Source organism: Lissotriton helveticus, chromosome 9 (assembly GCF_964261635.1).
Source record: "Lissotriton helveticus chromosome 9, aLisHel1.1, whole genome shotgun sequence".
NCBI lineage: Eukaryota > Metazoa > Chordata > Amphibia > Caudata > Salamandridae > Lissotriton > Lissotriton helveticus.
Window position 1 is genome coordinate 357953213 of NC_136070.1, and position 26852 is coordinate 357980064.

At 45.2% G+C, this 26852-nt stretch overlaps 1 protein-coding gene across 4 annotated transcripts in view; it reads left to right on the forward strand.

Annotated features, from left to right (window-relative positions):
* Nucleotides 1-26852, forward strand: part of PPP4R4 (protein phosphatase 4 regulatory subunit 4) — a 1921930-nt gene that overhangs the window by 1263020 nt on the left and 632058 nt on the right. For all 4 annotated transcript variants that reach the window (XR_013600947.1, XM_078660096.1, XM_078660097.1 and 1 more), the window contains exon 13: nt 18035-18118. Coding sequence is in view for 3 of the 4 variants with exons in the window: in XM_078660096.1 (XP_078516222.1) it covers nt 18035-18118 (84 nt within the window). In the remaining variant the exon portion in view is untranslated. The remainder of the gene's footprint in view (nt 1-18034; nt 18119-26852) is intronic.

Genomic DNA, 26852 nt, shown 5'->3' on the forward strand with positions numbered 1-26852 from the left:
TGTTATGCTGCCTTCGACCTATTCGCCGCAAGTGCGCACACAACTCAACTGCATAGCTTGCTAGACACCACCTCGGTGCCATCCGGATCTTGGAATCTCAGCGCCTTTTGGTGTCTTCTCTTCAGAAAATATTGTTGCGCTGCCTTTGGCCCCATTCGCACATCGGTCCGCTACTGACGCCATCTCACAGGCTAATGGGGCGCCCCACGCCGACTTTCAGCATTGTAGGATGACCACACCAGTACAGCAACTTGCTAGACATCACCTCGGTGCCATCCGGATCTCGGCGCCCCACTGCAGATGAAGTGCCTCTCAACTATGAAACCACCACGGTGACATCCGGATCTTGGCGCGTTGTGCTGCCTTCGGCCTATTCGCACATCGGTCCGCTACTGACGCCATCTCACAGGCTAATGGGGCGCCCCACGCCGACTTTCAGCATTGTAGGATGACCACACCAGTACAGCAACTTGCTAGACATCACCTCGGTGCCATCCGGATCTTGGCATCTCAACGCCTAGTGGTATCTTCCATACAGAAAATATTGTTGCGCTGCCTTTGACCCCATTCGCACATCGGTCCGCAACTTAGACATCACCTCGGTGCCATCCGGATCTTGGCATCTCAGCGCCTTGTGGTGTCAGTCAGAAAATATTGTTGCGCTGCCTTTGGCCCCATTCGCACATCGGTCCGCAACTGACACCATCTCAGAGGCCAACAGGGCGCCCCACGCCGACTTTTACCATTGTAGGATGGCCACACCAGTACAGGAACTTGCTAGACATCACCTCGGTGCCATCCGGATCTTGGCATCTCAGCGCCTTGTGGTGTCAGTCAGAAAATATTGTTGCGCTGCCTTTGGCCCCATTCGCACATCAGTCCGCTACTGACACCATCTCACAGGCCAACAGGGCGCCCCACGCCGACTTTTACCATTGTAGGATGGCCACACCAGTGCCACAACTTGCTAGACACCACCTCGGTGCCATCCGGATCTTGGCATCTCAGCGCCTTGTGGTGTCTTCTATTCCGAAAATATTGTTGCGCTGCCTTTGGCCCCATTCGCACATCGGTCCGCTACTGCCGCCATCTCACAGGCCAACGGGGCGCCCCACGCCGACTTTCAACATTGTAGGATGGCCACACCAGTGCGGCAACTTACTAGACACCACCTCGGTGCCATCCGGATCTTGGCGCGTTGTGCTGCCTTCGGCCTATTCGCACATCGGTCCGCTACTGACGCAAACTCACAGGCCAACGGGGCGCCCCACGCCGACTTTCAGCATTGTAGGATGGCCACACCAGTGCTGCAACTTGCTGGACACCACCTCGGTGCCATCCGGATCTTGGCGCGTTGTATTGCCTTCGGCCTATTCGCACATCGGTCTGCTACTGACGCCGCCTCACGTGCCAACGTATTTTCTCCGCATTTTATACCCTATGCCGCATAACAGGTCATGTGACTTGTTTATAAAACTTTTCATTGGTTCATTTTACTTTTGGTTTCCTAATGATGGAAGGCTTGATCATATGACCTAAAAACAACACTTTTCATTGGATGAAAACTTTTTTTTTTCCCAAACGATGAAAGCCCCACCTTGTTTCTGGATGTTTCAGACTGAAGCTGGCTTCAGCATGAGAGCACCACCATCTCGTAGCTCCGTCGTGGTCATTCCGCGAGCAATCATGGCAACCGCTCCCCACCAGAAGCCTACAGGAGTCGGGGGCCCCCAAAACTTTTGATAAATCCTCAAGGCGGAGGGGACGCTTTCGAGAATGGGGTCCAAGACCTAGCAGACAAGCGTCCGATTTCCAAGGTGTCCCAGGGCCATTTCTGTGGACCAGGCCCAAAAAGGAAAGAGCCTGCCGCCATTTTGAGAGTCCTGTGACAGCCGCCTATCGCTGCACCGCAAGAGTGGGCGCAACTCAGCTGAATTGCGGCTTTTGACACAGTGGACCAAAAACGGACGGAATGGCAACTGAAACGGTAAAGGGGCGCCCCACTACAACAGATGACACTCCACCTGGAGAGGCCCGTTCACGCCGCCTCCCCCGGGGCGCCCCACGCCGTTATTCGGAGCAGCATTGTAGGATACCAAAACCAGTGCGGCAACTTACTGGACATCACCTTGGTGCCATCGTTCTGCTGCCTTGGAACTATTCGCACAACAGTTTGCTACTGATGACCCACCCCCTGCGACGCCCCACGCCAGAAATCTGGACGTTGTGCTGCGTTGGGACTATTCGCACAGCCGACCGCTACTTCGTTGTTTTTCCCTAAAAATGTTTATATGTTATTACTGTTTTTGTTTTCCTGTATATATTTATAAGTTATTAAAGTTTTATAATCTTACTACTTTGTTGGAGTGCTATATATTTTTAATGTGACACATAATTGTAAAAACTTTGATGTACAAAGAGTCATCCCTGGAATCTTCCGCTTCAGGCTCGGTCCCCTCCCCAATCACAATACAGGATGGTTTTCAGATAATAGGAACGCGTCTGCTGTGACGGATCTCATCGAGTGTGGGCCTTGATCTACTATAACTCTTTTGAAGAGGGGTGATTCTTTACAGCTGGGGCCATAAACTACATCTGCAGGGCTAGCTGATACCCTAGGACCGGCCTGGACAATCGGACACAGAGGAAAAGGAGTGTCAGAGGGTGCGGTAGTGAATAGGGCGAAAGGGAGGTGTCGGGCGGGCACAGGGTGTGATTCTCAGGGAAGAGCAGCGCAGATGGGGGGTGGTTTATTACCCATGCATAAGACAGAGAGCGGGGGTGACCACTGCCTGGGGGAGATGCTTGCGAGGGTGGGGAGTCATGCTAAGGATCGACAGCGTGCACAGAGTGGGTCTGGTCAAGGCATCTAAAATGACTGCCGTGCACGACAAAAGTGTGGCATTTGAAAAAAGGCAAGATGGCGCAGACAATGTTTTTCAACACTTCCTGATTTCCTTCAAATCGAACGTTAACAGACGTTGGGGCATATTACCAAAGTTAAGCGATATTTATCCCTAACGATGCTTAGCAACGATTTTTTTACCGCTAAGCATCGTCAGAAATTATCGCAGATAAACCTTGCTATTATCAAGGTTTATCGCAAATACGATAAAAAACGACCGCAATGCATTAATATCGCTGAAAACTCAGCGATATTCATGCATTACCGAGCTAATACTCTTAGCCATGTTATCCACCTCCCATTGGATAACATGCCTTAGAACTGCTCAGGGCAGGTGCTAGCTTTTGGAGATATTCGCGCTTATCGCGAATATTTCCAAAAGTTGATAATAGGCGATAGCGATGTTAGCGACTGTTTCCAGTCGCTTATTATGAAAAACAGTGGTCCATAGGATTAAGTTTTCACAAAGACAAATGCAAATATAGACTCCAATTAGTACTATATTGACAAGTTTTTCAGTACCCAGCCGGGTCTGAAATTTTATTTCAAATATAAACAAATTTAAAAGACCATCAAGGAGGTCTAATGTGACAGTTGATAGGGTACAAGCCTGTACCTATCCGAAAGTACACTCAAAAGAATTCAAAGGTAGGAAGAGAGCAAAAAAAAGGAGGGTAAAGAATATCAGGCAAAAAGAACAGCGGAGCCAATTGTCCCTTGCATCAATAGCATATTAGCACGGCAAGTTCAGACAACCAATTCATGTAACAGTGTAAACACAATGGGAAAGTTACAGAATTGGAGTAAGTGTCGACGGCGTTTCGATCCCCTGCTCCTAGTGAACTGGGATCATCATCAGAACTGTAACAATGTATTGCCTGTATGTGCTTTTTTTAAAAAACCTTTCCGAGCGATCTACATCAGCCTCCTGAGAGTTTTAGAAGAAATAGTGGGATGGATGGCTGGTACCTTGGTGTCCTATTCCGGTGGGTTTTTGGGGGGTTGCTGCCATAAGTTCCTATCTTGTGATGAATACCTCTTGAGAGGATTCAAGAATCATGGAACTGTGTAGTGTATATTCCACCCGCTTAGGCGTATACACTTTGATTTTAGAGTCTTAGCACGGAGTTAATAGTCCTTTACTCGCGATCCGAGTAAGCTGCAGGCGGTGTGCACAGTGGCAGTGCGCCGGCTTCACGATGATACGGAAGTGTTTCCAGTCGCTAACATCTTGGCATGCCCACTTTGCATGTCATTAGTGATAAATATCACTCACATGCAAAGTGGGGCCCAAGATGGTCGCTATCTCCTACTAGCCGTCGCTAACTGGTGTTAGCAACAGCTAGGTAATACAGATATAATTTTATCTCCGCGAAGCGGAGCGCTGTTACAGATATATATCTTTTTTTGAACGTTAATTTCTCAAAATCCACTGGAGCACATATATTGAGACCTAGCAAAGGCACATCGGACTACCAGTCCCTACAATTTTGCCAAGTTTCGTGCAAATCCATTCAGCCGTTCGATTATTATTATTATTTTTTTTTTTGCCTCGCGGGGCCCTTTTAAAACCTCCACATCAAACCTAAGAGGTCAAGGAGGATCTACTATGCCCCCTTATGGTCATTTGCCCCTTCGTTTTGGCCTCCTCTTGTCTCTCGATCCTACCGAGAGACAAGATGGCGGCCGCTACGGACTGTTTGCAATGTTTACAGACGCCGGAGAACCAATCAGCTTCGCAAACCTCCGTTACGCGAAGCGGAGCGCTGTTACAGATATATATCTTTTTTTGAACGTTAATTTCTCAAAATCCACTGGAGCACATATATTGAGACCTAGCAAAGGCACATCGGGCTACCAGTCCCTAATATTTTACCAAGTTTCGTGCAAATCCATTCAGCCGTTCGATTATTATTATTATTTTTTTTTTTGCCCCGCGGGGCCCTTTTAAAACCTCCACATCAAACCTAGGGGGTCAGCGAGGATCTACTATGCCCCCTTATGGTCATTTGCCCCTTCGCTTTGGCCTCCTCTTGTCTCTCGATCCTACCGAGAGACAAGATGGCGGCCGCTACGGACTGTTTGGAATGTTTACAGACGCCGGAGAACCAATCAGCTTCGCTTCACAAAGCTCCGTTGCGCGAAAAGTACGCGAAAGTAAAGTAAAGTAAAGTCCACATTTGTAAAGCGCACAATCACCCGTAAGGGTCTCTAGGCGCTGGGGAGCCGTCGGGAAGATTAAGCGAGCTATTGCCCAGAGTCACATGGTGCTGGGCTAACCTGCCGCCGGAGCCGGGGATCGAACCGTGGTCCCCAGATTCCAGCGTCAGTCGCCCTGGCCGCGGCGCCACACCTCTCCCATGGAGCCCTGCCCGGTCCGCTGTTACAGATATATATCTTTTTTTGAACGTTAATTTCTCAAAATCCAGTGAAGCACATATATTGAGACCTACAAAAGGCACATCGGGCTACCAGTCCCTACAATTTTGCCAAGTTTCGTGCAAATCCATTCAGCCGTTCGGGCTAAAAGTGAGGCCAACCGCCCTATGGAAAACTCAATGTTAAAAACACGAACCCCCCCCAAATTTTCAAGGGCTGCTCAGAAACAAAATGTGCCATTTTCCTGAAAATTTCAGCCAATTCCGTCCACAAACGCCAAAGTTATTAGACATAGAATTTTCAAAAATCCCATAGGGAAAAAATCCTAACTATATATACCTACTGGCGAACGCCAGTAGGTAATATATATATATATGTATATATATATCCTAGCTGGACCCTGCCACGCGTTGCTGTGGCTCAGTCTGGTTAAATGGAAGAGAAAGAAAAGAGTAAGCGTACATTTCTAATATGTTTAATTTCACAATGCTTGTGGGTACACAATATGTTTTTGTGACTATTGTCTGTATGCGTCCCTTGTAGTTGTTGCACAGCAACCAAATCCACAGGGTCTGTTTGGCCTTTCGATTAAAAACACGCGCGTATTGGACACGCACCTATTCGAATCCCATGTTGTGTATATGTAAACACGCGCTTAATCGAATCCAACGTTGTGTCAAAATTTCAAATCATTCGCTAAAGAACTTTCGGAGATTTAGGATTTTGAACAAACGAACATTGAGATTTTTATGTATATAGAAATATATATAATATATATATATCAAAACAATTCCCTTGCAGGCATAGAGTGATGCATAAATTATGCAAAAAAGAAGGAGAGAACTCTGGGTAGTTCCCAAGTTTAGGTGGAAGGCAGCTCCTGTATAGAGCACGTTCAACCCCAGCGACACTCTGAATTTGCTCACCTCAAATGTCTGCTTTTCTATCAAAGTTTTTAAGCATAGGATTAGCACAGTGCTATCCACGCTGAGATAGAAATGGACAACATCTTTTGCCATTTGTACAACAAAGTCTTTAAGCATAGGATTAGCTGATAGAAAAGCAGACATTTGAGGTGAGCAAATTTAGAGTGTCGTTGGTGTTGAGGGTGCTCTATACAGGAGCTGCCTTCCACCTACACTTGGGAACTACCCAGAGTTCTCTCCTTCTTTTTTGCATACATATATATATATATAGACTTATCCTAAACGCGTCATGCCAATTGAAAGAAATAAAAAGCTGGTTTAAAAAAGCCCCGCTGTGTCGCCTCAAATCGACTTCTACAAGAAGAAGGTTGCCTTGGGATATTTAGCATGCCTTCACCGGCACGCGAGGATGGCCCTCCCTTAAGTGTTACGGGAGTCGTTGGCGTATACGGAGACTGCCGGACCACCTTTCACCTCGGAAACCAGCAAGAGTACGCTGACAAATAGAAGTCCACACTAATTGGAGAGACACCGTTACTGTACCGGGTCTCCGTATCTGCTGCGACCGAGACTGAGAGGCTGGGAGTGAGGGATATAAACAGCAAAGAAAAGCCCAGAACATGTGCAAATGCTCCTACCTGGTCATGCTGCAAGTTGGGGTTTCATGATGGAAACGTCAACAAAACACCAACAAATTGAACCACCAACCAGCAAGATAGCTACACTGCATGCTGGGGAATGCAGTTCCAATGGTGGAGGCTCCGGTGATTCCAGGTAACAATTTCCAGGTATCCGACTCTACTTCAGTGTTCGGACATTACGTAAGAACTCACTTGGGAGCAGGTTGCACCAGAAGCATCAATCAATACTAAGTGGCATTTGAAAAAGGACTCATCCGAAACGCGTCATGCCAATTGAAAGAAATAAAAAGCTGTTTTAAAAAAGCCCCGCTGTGTCGCCTCAAATCGATTTCTACAAGAAGAAGGTTGCCTTGGGATATTTAGCGTGCCTTCACCGGCATGCGACGATGGCCCTCCCTTAAGTGTTACGGGAGTCGTTGGTGTAAACGGAGACTGCCGGACCGCCTTTCACCTCGGAAACCAGCAAGAGTACACTGCTAAATGGGAGTCCACACTAATTGGAGAGACGCCGTTACTTTACCGGGTCTCCGTCTCTCCTGCGACCGAGACTGAGAGGCTGGGAGTGAGGGAAATAAACAGCAAAGAAAAGCCCAGAACATGTGCAATTGCTCCTACCTGGTCATGCTGCAAGTTGGGGTTTCATGATGGAAACGTCAACAAAACACCAACAAATTGAACCACCAACCAGCAAGATAGCTACACTGCATGCTGGGGAATGCAGTTCCAATGGTGGAGGCTCCGGTGATTCCAGGTAACAATTTCCAGGTATCCGACTCTACTTCAGTGTTCGGACATTACGTAAGAACTCACTTGGGAGCAGAAGGCACCAGAGGCATCGATCAATACTAAGTGGCATTTGAAAAAGGACTTATCCGAAACGCGTCATGCCAATTGAAAGAAATAAAAAGCTGTTTTAAAAAAGCCCGCTGTGTCGCCTCCAATCGCAAGAAGAAGGTTGCCATGGGATATTTAGCGTGCCTTCACCGGCACGCGAGGATGGCCCTCCCTTAGGTGTTACGGGAGTCGTTGGTGTATACGGAGACTGCCGGACCGCCTTTCACCTCGGAAACCAGCAAGAGTACGCTGCCAAATGGGAGTCCACACTAATTGGAGAGACGCCGCTACTTTACCGGGTCTTCGTCTCTGCTGCGACCGAGACTGACAGGCTGGGAGTGAGGGATATAAACAGCAAAGAAAAGCCCAGAACATGTGCAATTGCTCCTACCTGGTCATGCTGCAAGTTGGGGTTTCATGATGGAAACGTCAACAAAACGCCAACAAATGGAACCACCAACCAGCAAGATAGCTACACTGCAAGCTGGGGAATGCAGTTCCAATGGTGGAGGCTCCGGTGATTCCAGGCAACAATTTCCAGGTATCTGACTGTACTTCAGTGTTCGGACATTACTTAAGAACTCACTTGGGAGCAGGTTGCACCAGAGGCATCGATCAATACTGAGTGGCATTTGAAAAAGGAATTATCTGATACGCGTCATGCCAATTGAAAGAAATAAAAAGCTGTTTTAAAAAAGCCCCGCTGTGTCGCCTCAAATCGACTTCTACAAGAAGAAGGTTGCCTTGGGATATTTAGCGTGCCTTCACCGGCATGCGAGGATGGCCCTCCCTTAAGTGTTACGGGAGTCGTTGGTGTATACGGAGACTGCCGGACCGCCTTTCACCTCAGAAACCAGCAAGCGTACGCTGCCAAATGGGAGTCCACACTAATTGGAGAGACGCCGTTACTTTACCGGGTCTCCGTCTCTGCTGTGACCGAGACTGAGAGGCTGGGAGTGAGGGATATAAACAGCAAAGAAAAGCCCAGAACATGTGCAATTGCTCCTACCTGGTCATGCTGCAAGTTGGGGTTTCATGATGGAAACGTGAACAAAACACCAACAAATGGAACCACCAACCAGCAAGATAGCTACACTGCATGCTGGGGAATGCATTTCAAATGGTGGAGGCTCCGGTGATTCCAGGCAACAATTTCCAGGTATCCGACTCTACTTCAGTGTTCGGATGTTACTTAAGAACTCACTTGGGAGCAGGTTGCACCAGAGGCATCGATCAATACTAAGTGGCTTTTGAAAAAGGACTTATCCGAAACGCGTCATGCCAATTGAAAGAAATAAAAAGCTGTTTTAAAAAAGCCCCGCTGTGTCGCCTCAAAGCGACTTCTACAAGAAGAAGGTTGCCTTGGGATATTTAGCGTGCCTTCACCTGCACGCGAGGATGGCCGTCCCTTAAATGTTACGGGAGTCGTTGGTGTATACGGAGACTGCCGGACCGCCTTTCACGTCGGAAACCAGCAAGAGTACGCTGCCAAATGGGAGCCAACACTAATTGGAGAGACGCCGTTACTTTACCGGGTCTCCGTCTCTGCTGTGACCGAGACTGAGAGGCTGGGAGTGAGGGATATAAACAGCAAAGAAAAGCTCAGAACATGTGCAATTGCTCCTACCTGGTCATACTGCAAGTTTGGGTTTCATGATGGAAACGTCAACAAAACATCAACAAATGGAACCACCAACCAGCAAGATAGCTACACTGCATGCTGGGTAATGCAGTTCCAATGGTGGAGGCTCCGGTGATTCCAGGCAACAATTTCCAGGTATTCGACTCTACTTCAGTGTTCGGACATTACTTAAGAACTCACTTGGGAGCAGGTTGCACCAGAGGCATCGATCAATACTAAGTGGCATTTGAAAAAGAACTTATCCGAAACGCGTCATGCCAATTGAAAGAAATGAAAAGCTGTTTTAAAAAAGTCCGCTGTGTCGCCTCAAATCGACTTCTACAAGAAGCAGGTTGCCTTGGGATATTAAGCGTGCCTTCACCGGCACGCGAGGATGGCCCTCCCTTAAGTGTTACGAGAGTTGTTGGTGTATACGGAGACTGCCGGACCGCCTTTCACCTCGGAAACCAGCAAGAGTACACTGCCAAATGGGAGTCCACACTAATTGGAGAGACGCCGTTACTTTACCCGGTCTCCGTCTCTGCTGCGACCGAGACTGAGAGGCTGGGAGTGAGGGATATAAACAGCAAAGAAAAGCCCAGAACATTTGCAATTGCTCCTACCTGGTCATGCTGCAAGTTGGGGTTTCATGATGGAAACGTGAACAAAACACCAACAAATGGAACCACCAACCAGCAAGATAGCTACGCTGCATGCTGGGGAATGCAGTTCCAATGGTGGAGGCTCTGGTGATTCCAGGCAACAATTTCCAGGTATCCGACTCTACTTCAGTGTTCGGACATTACTTAAGAACTCACTTGGGAGCAGGTTGCACCAGAGGCATCGATCAATACTAAGTGGCATTTGAAAAAGGACTTATCGGAAACGCGTCATGCCAATTGAAAGAAATAAAAAGCTGTTTTAAAAAAGCCCCGCTGTGTCGCCTCAAAACGACTTCTACAAGAAGAAGGTTGCCTTGGGTCCCTGGCGCAACGCTTCTAAAGACTAAAACTGCCCTGGAACTCGCCAGGTCTCCCCCTACTCAAGGGAATACAGTTTATGGTACAATGCTTCAAGAAATCAGGCGACCTACCCAAGGGAATCACTGCAGACTCTCGCTATGGACTACAACAACCATCATTCCTGATGGTGAAAAGACGATCTAGCCACGCCCACTCAGGGCGTTCCTGCACGAGTGAAATAAAGCTGGTGCAACACAATTTGAGAGCCTTGCCTGTTTGTTGAACGAAGCCCCATGAAGAAGAGGCGGTCAGCCTCGAAACGCGTCGGGCGCATGTGAAATAATGAGGAGAAAATGTGAGTTTCAGGACATGAGAGGCATGCAGGCTGGATGGCCAGAAGCGCTGCGAGTGCCTGTTGAAAAGCGCAGGTGCGCATTTGCTCAAACAAAAATTCCCTCACGGCTGCCCCTGGCCGTGCAGCAGAGCACCTTCACCGACTGCAGTTCATCACTGTCATTCAGCGCGGAGAAGCCGTTCCTTGCACGTAGCAAGGTCCCTGGCGCAACGCTTCTAAAGACTAAAACTGCCCTGGAACTCGCCAGTTCTCCCCCTACTCAAGGGAATACAGTTTATGGTACAATGCTTCAAGAAATCAGGCGACCTACCCAAGGGAATCACTGCAGACTCTCGCTATGGACTACAACAACCATCATTCCTGATGGTGAAAAGACGATCTAGCCACGCCCACTCAGGGCGTTCCTGCACGAGTGAAATAAAGCTTGTGCAACACAATTTGAGAGCCTTGCCTGTTTGTTGAACGAAGCCCCATGAAGAAGAGGCGGTCAGCCTCGAAACGCGTCGGGCGCATGTGAAATAATGAGGAGAAAATGTGAGTTTCAGGACATGAGAGGCATGCAGGCTGGATGGCCAGAAGCGCTGCGAGTGCCTGTTGAAAAGCGCAGGTGCGCATTTGCTCAAACAATATATATATATATATATATATATATATATATATATATATATATACATACACACACATTGGATATGTGTAGGATTAGTTTGCTGCAGTACTTTTGAATCGGTTCCCCCATTGGAGCCTTGGGTTATATGATTTGCCCTTTAATAGGAGTCTTAGGTGCAAATAAGTGTCTATTATGTTTTTGCAGGATATTGCACTAGAGTGTCTATCTCAAATCTTTCTTCTGACATTTTCTTAGAAGGTATCGGGTAGCCTACATTATTATTGATGTGGGTTTGGCTTTTGCCTGTTGCTTGCCCTCCATTCACGTAATAGATGAAGTTTTCTAGGCTGCTGGATGTAGAACAATATTAGCCAAATGCTTGTCTTGTGAACCTTTTAGGACACTATAATGCTATTCAGGTTCTGTCTTATGGCCAGTGATATTGAGCATGTTCGTGTTCTCTCACCATTGGTGATTGCTGACTTATCTTGTGGTAAACAACATTTACCACTCATTGTTTACAACGCATGCCATTAAAACGCAAGTCGTTACATCGCATGCCATTACAATGCAAGTCGTTATAGTGACTTGCTGTAGGGGGCAGAAGGTGTTGGATTTGTTGGATTTTCAATCCAACACCTTCCCTACTGTTGCACACACTGGAGTTGGAATAGTAAATTAAACTATTCCAAACTCTATCTCCCCCCCTACAGCACGTTTCTACTCTTTGTGGAAGACTTGTATTCCTGACTTTAGGATCTTTGCTGTCTTACGGGTCAATTCCTTTCATAATGTGTCTGTCTATAGTGGCTGGTATGCAATTCTTTTCCTTATTTCCTACCTTCAGGGGCTGTAAGTTGGTTTCACACATGACAGACAAATGACTGTTCAAACTTATCACTGGTAGGATTATTTTATATTAGAATCCCTTTTTAAAGTTTTAGATTTTGGTCTTTTAAGAGACCATCAGTAGATGAGCTCTATTCATAAAGCAAGTTCTGATGCAGAATTTTATTTTCATTAGGTTATCAGGATTTCTTTTTTTCTTGATATGTTATTCAATGTTATGTTACCATTGTTTAATGATGGTCATTTAGGCAACTTGTATCACCCTGATGGGTTGGATGCCATTGCTTTTCTATGGGTATGATTCCACTATAGCCGCATACTGTTATGTCACTGTTATCTTCAGATTATTTTCTCTTTTTACTATTGTTCTAAATAAAATTTTCTTTGGTGGAAACATTGACTTGTTCATGTTACTCCTATATGCACTTTTGTGTACATGGGATATACTAAAGGTCCTTGTACATCTCTAGTCCTTTATTCTATAGAAAGAATGCTTCTATGTCAGCAGGGGCCAATGCTATCTTTTGCTTATTTTGTGTATGAACATTTGATTTCTCCCTGGAGGATGGACTTTCTCTGTGTTGTGTACAGAGCAGTCCTGACATTCTGTGGTTTACATGTGTTGTTCAGCGACACGGCCTGCTGTTCTTGGTTCACAGGTTTGAACATGCTGTTCGGACTTGGGTGTATATTCAGATGGTTGTGGTTAAAGTCTTATTGGCATAGGTAATACCTTTCCCGTGATTTTATGGTCTTATAATTCTTGGTAATGTGGTTATGTTTATAGTTATTGTGAGGTGAAAGCTTCTTAAGCTGTTTGGTCTTACTGACATGAGAATATTATTTCCATGGTTTAAATGTCTTGCGCCTTTATTTATCTGTGGCCCCTTCTAGAGAACTTCATATGGTTAGTTATGTTTCTGCTCATCCTACATTATTATAAACTTCTGGGCTATTCTCTAGTTCTGGACCGGGTTAGTCTTAGTAAGAGACTTTTCAAGGTTACAGTTCACAGACCATCCTCTGAGGATAGTATAGTTTTGGCATTTGATTCTAAAGTAAGGAATCTGTGGCTAGATGTCTCTATCAGAAGAGCAAGTTACTTACCCTCGGTAATGCATCATCTGGTAGATACAGGATCTAGCCGCAGATTCCTTAACGACTTTCCTATCCTCCCCGCTCTGCGAACTAGGTCCTTTTTGGTCTCAATTGTTTTGTTTTCAACTTTTGTAAATAAATAAATAAAAGTGGGAGAAACCAGTGATTGATTATTGGATGTATGAATTCTGGTTATGAATTAGGTATTTATTTGACACATGACTGTCTTTTGTTTACGCACTCTGTTCAATAGACAGTTTCAGTTTGTGGCTCCGTGTTTCGAATGTGGACAATAATCACAGAAGAAACTGACATTGGCGCATCCACAGGGGGGTTATATTGTGGCGTAAATGCTGTAAGAAAACATTTCCTGATACAGTCTTGCTCCTAGTGAGGATTAAGTAATGATTTTGAGGCTAGATCCTGTCGCTAACAGATAATGCAATACTGAAGGTAAGTAACTTGCTCTTAAAGAGTGATAAACAAAATGCAAACATTTTAATTCCAATCTGTGACCATTTGTAGCTGTAATGTAAAGGGAACAGTGTCAACAATCGTTTCCTTATACAGGCAGAATGGTTTCTAGAATTCTTGTAGGACGCTGGCTCTGTATATACGATACCAAAATGAGGTATAGTGTGCACAGAGTCCAGTGGAATCCCAAAGGTAGGCAGAGGTAAAAGTAGTTAGCACCTTACTCTCTTTTTGTGGTAGTGTGGGCGAGCAGTAAGACTTTATCAGAGGGTGGTGTTAAGCATTTGTTGTACACACTCAGGCAGCAAATGATGTCACACACTCAAAGACTGAACTCAGACCAATTTGTTTGCATTAAAAATATTATTTAGTTATTTTATTTGTAGAACCAATGAAAGCCTGGTGCAGGTAAGTGAAGTAAATGCTTTGCAAAATCTTATGCAGTGTTTTACAGTTGAATGCAGTTGGCTGAATTACAGGTAAGTCACCTGCTCGTAATTACTTTTTAGTTACTTTACAGATTACTATGTACGTTACTTTAGAGATTACTTTTGCTTACCAATGTGATATCACACTGAAACATCTCCTAGACAAAAGTTAAGTAATTGACTTTTAGTTTATATGCAGTTGTTCAATGTTCCATACAAATCAACTCCAGACTTAGAACAATTTTCAAGGAAGAACAGTCAATGTATTCCTATGGAGAAAAATGAAGTTAACGGTTTGCAGGTAAGTACTTATTTGTGGGAGCTGGTATTCTGGGGTTAGAACCAGGGTTCCCCTAGGTTCGAGGATGCACTCTCAGAACACCCTCAGCTGCACTAGAGCGGCCGGGTGGAGAGTTATATCCAATGGGGGATAGAGGGCCTCCAGTTGGTGGCTGCTCGCGAGCAGGCCACAAGGTTGTGGGAGCAAAGCTCCTGGTGTTAGGCTCAGGGCAAAGGAGGATCCGATTTAGCACATAAGGTGCACCCACAGCAGTTCAGGGGCGGCCGGGTGCAGGGTGCTGTTTTGGTGTCGGGTGCCTTGTTATTTTCTATGGGAGTTGCCTGTTTTGGATTTTGGTCCAGGAAGACTTCCAGGAGGAACCAACAGCTGGGTAGGTAGGTTGGAGGGCTCGGAGACATAGTTGCACTTCGGGTTCTCTTCTCCAGGGTGCAGGGCGGCTGGATGCAACAGTGTCTTTTGAGGTTGGATTTCACCTCACCGGGCCACTCGTGGTTGGGGTGATCTCCGTGCAGAGGCTGCAGGCGACATCGGGGAGTCCTGGAGGGGTCAACACACAGTGGACTCAGACTCCTATGGAGCACTGGGGGACCTCACTGGGTCTGGTGGGCCACTCAGTCTCAGGCGGTATGGGTCGGGTGCAGTGGTAGTTCCAGGCGTCTGGTTTCTTTGTCCTCAGCAGGCTCTGAGTCTTTCTTAGCAGTTTCTTTTAAACATAGCTGCTGTTTCTTTTAAACATAGCTGCTGTTCTCAGGAGATCCGGTCTTTGTTGAAGGAAGTCAGTCCTCCCACGGGTTCTGGAGGTCACTGGCTGCAGGATAAGGTGACTTTTGGCACAGGATCTCTGGAAACTGCAGATGGGCTAGTAGAACTGGGGCCATGTCAGTTGTTCTCTGCAGTTTCCTCTGCTTTCATCTTCTTTCGTCCTTTTTCTTCGTAGGTTGCGGGAATCTGCCTTCTTTGTTCAGGGCTGCCCACTAAATACTGTATTTAGGGGTATTTTAGTGATACAAAGCGTAAAGTAATGTTATGGTTAGGTGTTAAAATAACACAAAGACTAATGTTTAACAAGCCGAAAAAATTAAATTCACTAATTTCAATTCACCGAGCGAACTGTAACTTGCACCCCGCCATACACTGCTTATGACCACATATATTACCTCACCCATGACTAGTTAAATGACATAATTGATGGCGTTGTGATCATTGTGACATTGTTGAGTCGGGTTTGTGGACTTGAGGTAATACAACATGCTACACCTGCGAGCAATATTCTCAAAGACTTCACATGACCCGCAATTTTCAGTTGAGAAGTTATATACATTTGCCACTGAAAGGATACCTTCTGTGAAGCCCTGTGTACAACCCTCCGTAGTTTAATAAAAAATAAACCACACACGTTCCTGCACATGTAAAGTGGCATACAATATTAGAGCTATGCTTACAACATCGGTCTAAGATAAACCACGTCTATTTGGGACACCCAGACATTGTGCATTTTCATCTAAAATGCAAAATCTGCAGAAAAGTTATGAGAATGAACATAAACACCTTATAAATGGCCTGGTTACATAGAGTTAGTGTATAACTCTGTATTGCAATTTTTTAACATGGGCAAGTGACCAGGGGCCAGATGTAGGTGGCCCAATACCGGTCGGTAACGGCCGAAATTGCCGAATTTCGGCCGTTGCCGAACGGTATTGGGTTTTTGAGATGTAGGTGGCACTTTTTAAGGATTCGGTATTTTACCGAATCGGTAATTTAAGGAATCTGTAAATTACCGAATTCTTAAATACCGATTCTGTAAATTACCGAATCCTGATATGTAGGGAGCACTCAAATGAGTGATTTTCCCATTTTAGGATTCGTTATTTACCACCAACTACAAGTTGGTGGTAAATAATGAAAACCTTTGAAAAAGCATTTTTTTTGCTTTTCCAACAGTGCCATGTTGCAGACATACATGCCCTTAGGGCATGTATGCTCGCAACATGTGCACCATACACAATTGAGGGGTGCAACAGGGTGTCAAAGTGACACCCTGCCACCCTTCAATGTTTTCCCCAATTACCGAATCGGTATTTACCGATTCGGTAATTGACATTGATTCCTATGGGCCTCCAGGCCCATAGGAATGAATGGCAATTACCAAATCGGTAAATACCGATTCGGTAATTACCGAAACTTACCGATTCGGTAATTTTTTAAGAAAAATTACCTACATCCCATTTGCCTGTTCTTAAATACCGAATCGGTATGATTCGGTATTTAAGAATCGGTAATCTGGGATTACCTACATCGGGCCCTATATATCCTATGTTAGTTAATCTATTGTCAGCAGCAACTTTATGCTTTAATACAGATTTTTTGGGAATAGACTTTGGCTTTAAGCCACACCCTACTTTCAATCATAACTCTGCAACCCAAATCGGGGGCACTCCGCCTTTACCTTGTTTAACTTGCAATACATTTTCACCCACATTTAAGTGATTTGTACACTGGGTACCACATACCAAATCGGGGGCACTCCGCCTTTACCTTGTTTAATTTGCAATACAATTTTCACCCACATTTAAGTGATTTCCACACTGGGTACCACATAACTTTCTACATGCACATTTACATTTGCATCCTATGCTTAAGCAATTATCATGCTATTTATTCACACATGTACCATTAGTAACTCTATAGTGTAAATGACTATGTCATCCAAAATGTCATCAGCGATGCACTCATTGATGTATTTTAATATTTAGTGAGTGATGCACTATGTGAGGTCCTCCGCAGTGCACGGCTGGACGCAAGTTATATTTAGCTCAGTTAAGTATGCCTAGTGAATTTCACTGTTTTTTCGTTGTTAAAGGTTTGCTTTTATGTTTTTTCTACAACTGTCTACAAGTCACCTTAACTTTTGGGTTTTTCAGTGAACTTCTAGTGTTCCTTTTTAACGTGAGCTAAAATCTTAGAACCATCTATATTATAGAATGTCACTACCTTCCTTTATAGACATTGAGCAGAGAATACGACTCAAAGTTTCGGTCCAGATAGGCTTGGAGATTCTACAGTGATCTTACAGAGGACCTTTTTTTTGCTCCTAAGTGTAAATGTCAACATCCTAGATGTGTGCTACAAACATTGAAATTGCATTCTTACCGGGTATAATCTTTCCTGTGACCCTTCGTCCAATTATCCTACTGATTAAACATTGCTAAGCACACAGCAAATATGGTGTCATCCTAGATATGCTATTAACAGACATTAACCAAACCCGGGCTGGATAAAATTAACAACCATAGAATGGTCCCAGAGGTAGGGACATTTGCTGCTATTGGTGATTACGAATTTGCTTTCAATGTTATAAACGTTTTTTATAGCATAACATCGTATAAGTATATTGAGATGTTTTCCAAAATTCAATCTAGTTTTGTCGTAGAAAAATATATTTGTGTTATTATGTCAATATTTATATTGCACTACAAAAACAACGCACATAGTAATTTCTCAGAATGTGCCTGTGATATATCTCTGACATATTGTAACTTTTGTAATAGATCTAAAATGTGCCGGAAATACATGACTATTAAGGATATGTTGCACATCACATTTTGTATATGCTGCTCCTTTTGTGAATGTATTATTAATTCTACGTTTTGATAGGTATTAGATGCTCTATTAGATCATCTTCCAGAGACCCTGGAACTTATGACTAGTGGAGGGGAAAGTTCTGCATCAGAAAACAAGGTAAACTCTTGGATTTTGTAAAGGCATTACATATTTTTTTATTTATACAATCATATGGGGCTTTACTACCTCTCATTGTTTTATTTGGACTTTTAATCATGGAGAAGTTGCAAGCTCCTTTAACAGGTTCTGTGAGAACCCATATAACTAAATATATTAACATTAATATTACAGTGGAGCCACTGCTAGTAAGAACACATGCATGCATGCATGCTGACTCAGTAAAGGCTGCAGTCGGTCAATACGGTAACTTTTAACATGGATTCAGAGTGATGAAACTTCAGTTTGTCTCAGCTATAGGCTATTTTTTTCCATTATTTTTTTTCTGTTTTTAATCAATGAATAATTAAGATAATTCAAATGATCGGAAGCCTGCTCGCTAGCCTGAGCTATGCATTTGGTTTCTGATTTCGCCTAGTTAGTTCTTTGCATGTGTTTCTAAATTTCATTGTATCCTTCTCTTTAATATTTTGTATTCACCTGCTTTTATGACCTACTCATTCTCTTCCTTTGTACTTATTACCAGAGCCAGGATTCCATATCGCATTTTATTATTCTGTGTGAGACAAGATAGCTCTGTAACTTTCGATGGGATATTGAAGGGAGTCAAAAGGTTCAGGAATCAAGTAAACTCCTTCATCTCCAGCCTTGAAGGCATTATGCAAGGTGTAGAGATAGCCATTTTTGATTGCTCCAGAATCATACCAGCTCTCTGCAAATAGTAGCAACAAGGCATACTTATCCAGTATTGGGCTATCTTTCATAGATTCACATGCCTGAGTCATTCCCTGTCGCCGAGGCGGGAGTCCCACGGTATATAAAAAAGCAGTGCCAAAAGCAAATTACAGTAGTAGGCCCTATGAGAAAGGCCTGAGGCCTAGATTGTAGTAGCCTATCTACCTCATTATGCTAAAAAGACCAAAGTCTTTGTTCCAACCAATCAGCTCACAGCGCCCTCTAGGAACCCTCTCTGCAGAGCCAGTTCTCCTCAGATTTTCACCGCACGTCGTGTGGGAGGGAGTCTACCTGAGTCTCTACTCAGTTTTTCTCTACTTCAGGATGTCTGACAAGAAGGCCTTCTTTAGACCTTGCAGAACATGTGAAAAGAAAAGGGTCCATGTTGATGACCAACATAAGGACTGCATTTATTGCCTTTAACCAAAACATGAGGCAAAAAATTGTAAGATCGGCCGCACCTTCCCTTCCAAGACCTTAAGGGATAGGGAGGCAAGAGTCCTTTTATGGCTCAAATCCTCTTCTACTGATGATGAAGACAGAGCTTCGACCTCCAGTAAAAGAGCAAGATCGCAAGAGGATTATCCAAGTGAGGGGAGAAAACATGTCAAAACCTCCCACTCCACTTCGGGCTCTTCACAGAGATCTCCAACTTCTCTCTCTGATGCCCCACCTCTCAAGGAATCTAAAAAGAAAACTGTGAGTAAAAGCTGTACTGTCTCTTCAGCTTTTCCTATGACTACCATCTCAGTTACATCTTCTGCTCCTACGTCGACGGCGACAATTTCTACCACAGCTATCGCCTCTCCTATCCTGTCTACTAGGATCTCTATTGTGGCAAAAAGAACCATCGTCGACGATCTGATGATGACAGCCTTGTCTTCGAAGAAGCACTCGTCGACGAAGATCCCATCGAAGCCCCTGTCGACGAAGACATCCGTGGTGCCCTCGACGACCCTCTCGTCGACGAAGAAGCAAAGTCCATCGACGATGAGCCAGTCAACGAGGTCAACGATGAGTCCATCGACGGGACCGTCGTCGACGCTTACAACAATCCAGATAACTGCTTAAGCAAAGCCTCCAGCCATAGAGACATTTTCTACGCCACTTTCTTCAAAAACGTTCCAGTTAATATCGTACCCGAGGCAAGAAGATTCTTATATCTTGCCACTTATGCCCTCTCATCTCTTAGAGACTTAGACTCATGAAGAGGAGGATGATTTTGAGGATGATGACAACGAAGGAGCTTTTGGGTGGCTCACCATCCTTCGGAATTGAACATTATGGGGGTCATTAGGATGGCGGGCGGACTTTGCCCGCCCGCATCCTCGTGGTAATAGGGACCGGCCGCCGTAAGGGCAGGGGTCCCATCATCAGCATTAGGATGCGCCCGCCACAGTGGTGGGAGCATTCCGCATTCCTACCATTGTGGCGGGCGGTGCCTGCCATGCTGGTCATGGAACTGCTGGGTGGTACCATAGGTACCCCCCATGTTCACCCCCCGGAGTCCCTGGGGGCCCGCAACGGGCCCCCGCAGGGATTCTCCGCATGCTTGCCGCACGGATAGGCATTGAAATATGCACATCATAATATGGCTGGCGGTGTCTGATAGACACCGCCACCATATAATATAAGTGTCAGGATGATGAGGAGGAGGAGGATGATGACTATGCTGAGAATTACTATCAAGAGGACATTATAATGCCTCATTGTAAAGAATACCAGAGGCGATCTCGGGCTTCAGAGTTCAGCCATCTGCCACCGAGCATCATTCAGGATTTACAGGCGATGCTGGCAGACTATAGACAAAGCTTTCCACCACATCAAGTCGTTCCTCCACCCCAACCTGCAGTCCCTGCTCCTCAACCTGAAATTCCACCACCCACGTCTCCGGTCACGGAAACTCAACAACCTGATTTGCCTGCACACACCCCGGACACTTCTTCGGATGAAGAAGTAGAGGAAGGGGAGTCACCAGATAATCCTCCTTTGGATCCGTGTGATGATTATGTTTTTCCAATGCCGTCTCCGTCACACCCCACAACCTTCAGAGTCACCACCTGAAGATATAAGCTGCGAGTAGATTTCAACTGCCAGTAACAGTGGAACAGACAGACTGTTTTCTTCATGATTTTAAAGAAAGAAACTAGGAAGGTATCTAGAGCCATTCCTATTATAGATTATATCTGGAAGGAAGGCATCAAAGTGATGAGAAATCCTGCTTCTGTACCTGCCGTGTTACCACGGATTGACAAAAAATATCGAGCTCCTCTCAGTAGCCCTTCATGCCTTACTGGACACCCGCGGTCGGATTCCGTCATTTTACATGCCGCACAACAAAGATCGAAAAACCCAGCCACACCCATCACGACACCACCAGATAAGGAGGGGCGTCGTTTGGACCGTATCGGTAAAAAATGTTCAACCAGGGCTGCTGCCTCAATCAGGGCTGCAAAATCTTTGGCGATTATAGGGCGCTATGATCGCCAAATGTGGTCTGACATGGATGGTCTGATTGACCTAATCCCGGAAGATAAAAGACAGGAGGCTCGCAAGATCTTGATGGAAAGGGAAGGTGCAGCTGCAGAAACCATCAACTGCGCTTTGGATATTGCAAATACAAACTTTAGACAACTGGCAGGAGCCGCAGTTCTCAGACGTCAGGGCTGGCTAAAGGCTACCACCTTTTGGCCCGAGTTCTAACTAAAGATCCTGGATATGGCCTATGACGAGAGTCTCTATTTGGGAAACACAGAGACTAAGCCCTAAAACGGACACTGATACCGCAAGATCCCTGGGCTCTCTGCAGTATAAGTGGGGATCCTTTAGAGGTAATAGAGGACGTGGATACTCCTCTAGAGGAAGCTATTACGAACAAGGCAGACAATATCAGCCTCAATACTGGCAGAATTATCACTCTTCCTACCGCCAGTCTGGAACACCTAGTTTCTAAGCATGGGCGGATTTTGCGAATTGGCAATCCGCGAAATTGCGTATTTACGGATTCGCAATCCGCAAAATCCGCGAACTCTCGCGAATTTTGCGGATTCCTTTTTTTTGTGTTCGCAAGTGTTTCTGCCATTTCGCAAGGGTTTTTTACTTGTCGGGTAGCAATGGTCGCGACCATGTTGTTTCTACGTCTGGTTCATCACAGCACCCTCTGTTTCACCACTGCCACCCTCTGTTTCACCACTGCCACCCTCTGGCTCACCCATGCCACCCTCTGGCTCACCCATGCCACCCTCTAGTTCAGCACTGTAGATTATGGGGGGAAAAGCACACCTGCCCTGCCTCAACTGACATGAATGAATTAGGGGCTGATTAATGTGTCACTGAATTTGAACTTCCAGGCTGGCAGGTGCTTCCTTATCTGTAATTGCTTTCTGTTGCAGTGTAATTTTTTTAACAGGACCTTTGTTGTATACTTGTAGCTATTCTCTGAGCCTGCTGTGAGGGTCAGAGCAGGGTCATAGAATAGTTGCAAGTAGGCAACTGAACTCTGAAGGGGCCCCTACAGGGAATGGTTACTAATGATAAGATTGAACTTTTGCACATGCTGAGTGCTTTCAGTTTTGCAAAAATCCAAATATCCAGCAGCATCCACAAAAAATAATCCTTCCAGGCACTACAGGGAATGGTTACCAATGATAAGATTGAACTTTTGCACCTGCTGAGTGCTTTCAGTTTTGCAAAAATCCAAATATCCAGCAGCATCCACAAAAAGTAATCCTTCCAGGTCAAGATCCAAATCAAAGTGACCAGCAAAGAAAGCACTGGGAGGAGCCTGCTGAACAGGAACAGGAAGTTGGAGACTGTGGGGCACTTCCTTCCTCCCACCCCCCCCCCAAAAAATTGACTCCTTGCAAAAAAAAGTGCAGGCAAATGTCAACCTGAGGAGTTATTCTGATAAAAATCATAATTTTCAAGGTTTATGCTGCCTGCTGGTGGATTTCTTGTGCGAAATTGCAAATTTTGCAATCTCGCAATAGCGACATTGTCGCTGCCCGCCGCATCTACGTGTTCCCAAGTGTTTACTCCCGCAAAATTGTATAGTATTCTATTTGGCAAGTGCGACCAAGCAAAAAATCCGCTTTGCACGGATTTACGAATTTTCGGTAAGTTCGCGGATTGCGAATTTGCCGAAAATCCGCAAAATCCGCGAGCGGAACAGATTTTACGCCCATTCTTACTAGTTTCTCTCGCCAAGGCGGACGAAAGTGCACAAAGAATCAAGGGCGAGATACTCACAGAAAACAGTGAGATCAGTTGGGCGCCAACCTTATTTCCTTCCCTCCCTGTGGGCGCGAAAATATCTGGCTTTCTACAACAATGGCAACAGATTACATCCGATCAATGGGTGGTAGACCTCGTTCAACATGGTCACACCCTAGAGTTTGTCACCAAACCACCAATGACTCTGCCCAGGGGTCCCCCTCCCCCTCGTCTTCACTTATTGTTCAAGGAAGTTCATTCAATGCTCCTCAAGAAAGCTATAGAAAAAGTTCCAGTTCTTCAGAGGCGGACGGGCTTCTATTCCCGTTTTTTCCTCATAAAGAAGAAATCAGTGGAATGGCGACTGATCTTGGACCTGCGCAATCTCAACAGATATTTCAAGAAGCAGGGTTTTCGCATGGTCACTCTTTCGGAAATTCTAAGTTGCCTGAACGAGGGAAATTTTATGGCTTCTTTGGACATGGAAGATGCATACTTTTCCATCCCAATGCACCCAAAACATCGAAAGCATCTCCGTTTCACTGTGGCTGGCGCCCATTATCATTTCAAAGTAATCCCATTTGGCCTCAAGTCGGCTCCAAGGATTTTCACAAAGTGCCTGGCCCCAGTAGCGGCAGCACTACGCTCTTCAGGGGTCCAGGTTTTCCCGTACTTGGACGACTGGCTAGTCAAAGGTCCATCAAAATGCAAGGTACAGAACAACATAACAGCATGTCGCAATCTCTTTGCATCCCTAGGTCTCACTGTGAACGAAAACAAATCTCAATTAATTACGAGAAGAATCCTGCCTTTCCTAGGAGCTCGTCTGGACACAATACAATGCAGAGCATTCTTGTCTCAAGAAAGGCAACTCCGTCTACAGACTTTGACCATAAAATTGTCAAAAAGAAAGTCACTTTCTGTTCGCCTGTTCGCTTCACTTCTGGGAATGTGTTCTTTGGCCATAAATCTCATCCCACTAGCACGAAAGAAAATGCGGCCTCTGCAGGAGGAGCTACATCTTCAGTGGGAGCAAGCGACAGGTTCCTTCGACGACATCATCAAAGTAACCCCACGCATGGTAGATGCTCTTCAATGGTGGACGCAACTACGCAATCTGAAACAAGGACTCACATTCTTGCAAACTCCCCCGGACTTTGTTCTAATGACAGATGCGTCCATGGAGGGCTGGGGAGGTCATCTACAAGACTTGCAAGTGCAGGGCAAATGGTCTCAGAAATACAGACAATGTCACATCAACAGTCTGGAGTTGAGAGCCATCTTTCTATCCCTACAAGCGTTCCTTCCCAGAATCGCAGGGTCAATACCACCAGCATGTTTTACGAGGCTCAGGGGTTATGGGAATGGCTAACGCTTCACAACATAACTCTCAAAGCGGAACATGTCAAGGGCCTCCACAATACCCTGGTGGAGAAACTCAGCAGATCCTTGTCGGATTGCCACGAGTGGGAGCTGGACAACACTCAATTGGTAAAGGTGTTCCAGACATGGGGCCAGCCAACGTTGGATTTATTTGCGACCCAACAGAACAAGAAATGCCGGTATTACACCAGCAGATACCCTCAACAGGGATCAAGAGGGAATGCCCTGTCCATGCAATGGTGAGGGATTTATGCTTACGCCTTTCCTCCGATCCCGTTGATTCCACGAGTGTTGGGCAAAATGAAGCTGGAGAGCTGCCATCTCCTCCTAATTGCTCCCCAATGGCCTCGTCGGTATTGGTTTCAGGAGCTCATGTTGCTATCACAGGAGCCTCTAATCAAACTTCTCCCGGCTCCAACACTACTGTCACGCAGCGGGGGTCAGATACTTCACCCAGACCCTCAATCTCTGAAATTGCACGCATGGCTCCTAACTTCTTAGAGTTTCAACACCACCAAATCCCTCAGGATTGCCGGGACATCTTAAAGAAAGCTCGAGCCCAGAGCACAATGAAGACTTATCGTCTCAAATGGAAGCGATTCTGCTCCTGGTGTACTTCGAACACTTTACACTCTATTGAAGCTCCTGCAGAAAAAATTCTTCCTTATCTTTTACATTTGGCTCGTTCTGGCCTTTCCTTCTCTTCGATAAAGGTCCATCTGGCGGCTCTATCCAGTTTCAGGAAGGTGGCTGACTTTCCTTCACTGTGTTCTTCATCGCTGATAAAACAGTTCATGAGAGGTCTTTTCCGGACTTATCCTCCGGTAAAACCTTCACCACCGAATGGGAGCTCAACTCGGTCCGCTCACAACTGATGAAGCACCCATTCGAGCCAATTCACAAAGCTGACCTCAAGTACCTGACATGGAAGGTAGCCTTGCTTTTAGCCCTGACATCTGCCAGAAGAGTAGGAGAAATTCAGGCTTTTACTATAAAGGAACCCTTATTGCATTTCTCTCAAGTATGTCACTCTTCGAACAAATCCAACTTTCATACCCAAAGTGCCTTCTCAGTTCCATCTAAACGAACCAGTGAAATTACGAGTTTTCTTCCCAAATCCTACAACCCCGGCGGAAAGAACACTGCATTCTTTGGACATCAAGCGATATTTGAAGTTTTATCTTCAGAGAACCAAAAACTTCAGGAATTCAGATCAGTTATTCGTGGCTTATGACCAAGCTACACTGGGGAAAACTGTCACTAAATGCACAATTTCCGGGTGGATAGCTCCGTGATCCATTTTTTGCCACGTCAAATCTAACAGACCATTACAAAGAACTGTCAGATCTCACTCTACAAGAGCTTTAGCAGCGTCTACAGCATTGTTTGCAGGAGTGACGCTAGAAAATATTTGCCGTGCTGCAACATGGAAGAATGTCCACACGTTTACAAGACATTACTGCCTACAATCAGCAAGCCAAGATGATGCGGCAGTTGGTCAAGCGGTTTAACGTCACCTTTTTCCATAAGAAAAAATGTAGGTAACAAATGTTTTATTCATCTTATAATGAATCTATGCCTTTCAATATATCTGTGGATGTAAAGATGTACATGTATTACAGATTACTTGCTTGTTTTGCGTGTTATTACTTTTCCTGTTTAATATTATATGACTGCCCTTTCGAATCTAGTCATATTTATCACTAGTAATGTATTTTACTTCGCAATGGTTGGTTGTTTATGGGAGTGTAACACTATAAGTCTCCTACCATCCGCAACCGACTTTTGCCTGGCATACTGCTTGCTACTCTGATTCAGGCATGCAAATCCATGAAAGATACCCCAACACTGGATAAGAAAACAAGTTACTTATCTGTAACTTCAGTTATCCAGCATTGGTATCTTTCATAGATTCACATGCACCCATCCTCCTCCCCGGAGAGTCAGTTCTCTAGTTTTTGGGATACTCATTCCCACTTGTGCTAACGAAAATCTGAGGCGAACTGGCTCTGCAGAGAAGGTTCTAGAGGGTGCTGTGAGCTGATTCGTTGGAACAAAGACTTTGGTCTTTTTAGCATAATGAGGTAGATAGGCTACTACAATCTAGGCCTCAGGCCTTTCTCATAGGGCCTACTACTGTAATTTGCTTTTGGCACTGCTTTTTTGCCTCGGCGACGGGGAATGATTCAGGCATGTGAATCTATGAAAGCTACCAATACTGGATAACTGAAGTTACAGGTAAGTTTCTTCCATGATTTCCTTCCTAGAATCCAGTCTGGGAATTAAACTGTGTCTACTTCTATCAGCTCTTATTTCGTCTATAATAAGCATATTTAATTTCTCTTGTTTCCAGAACTACCAAATGGGCGGGCTGTGCTTCGTTGCACATATTACAAAGTCACAC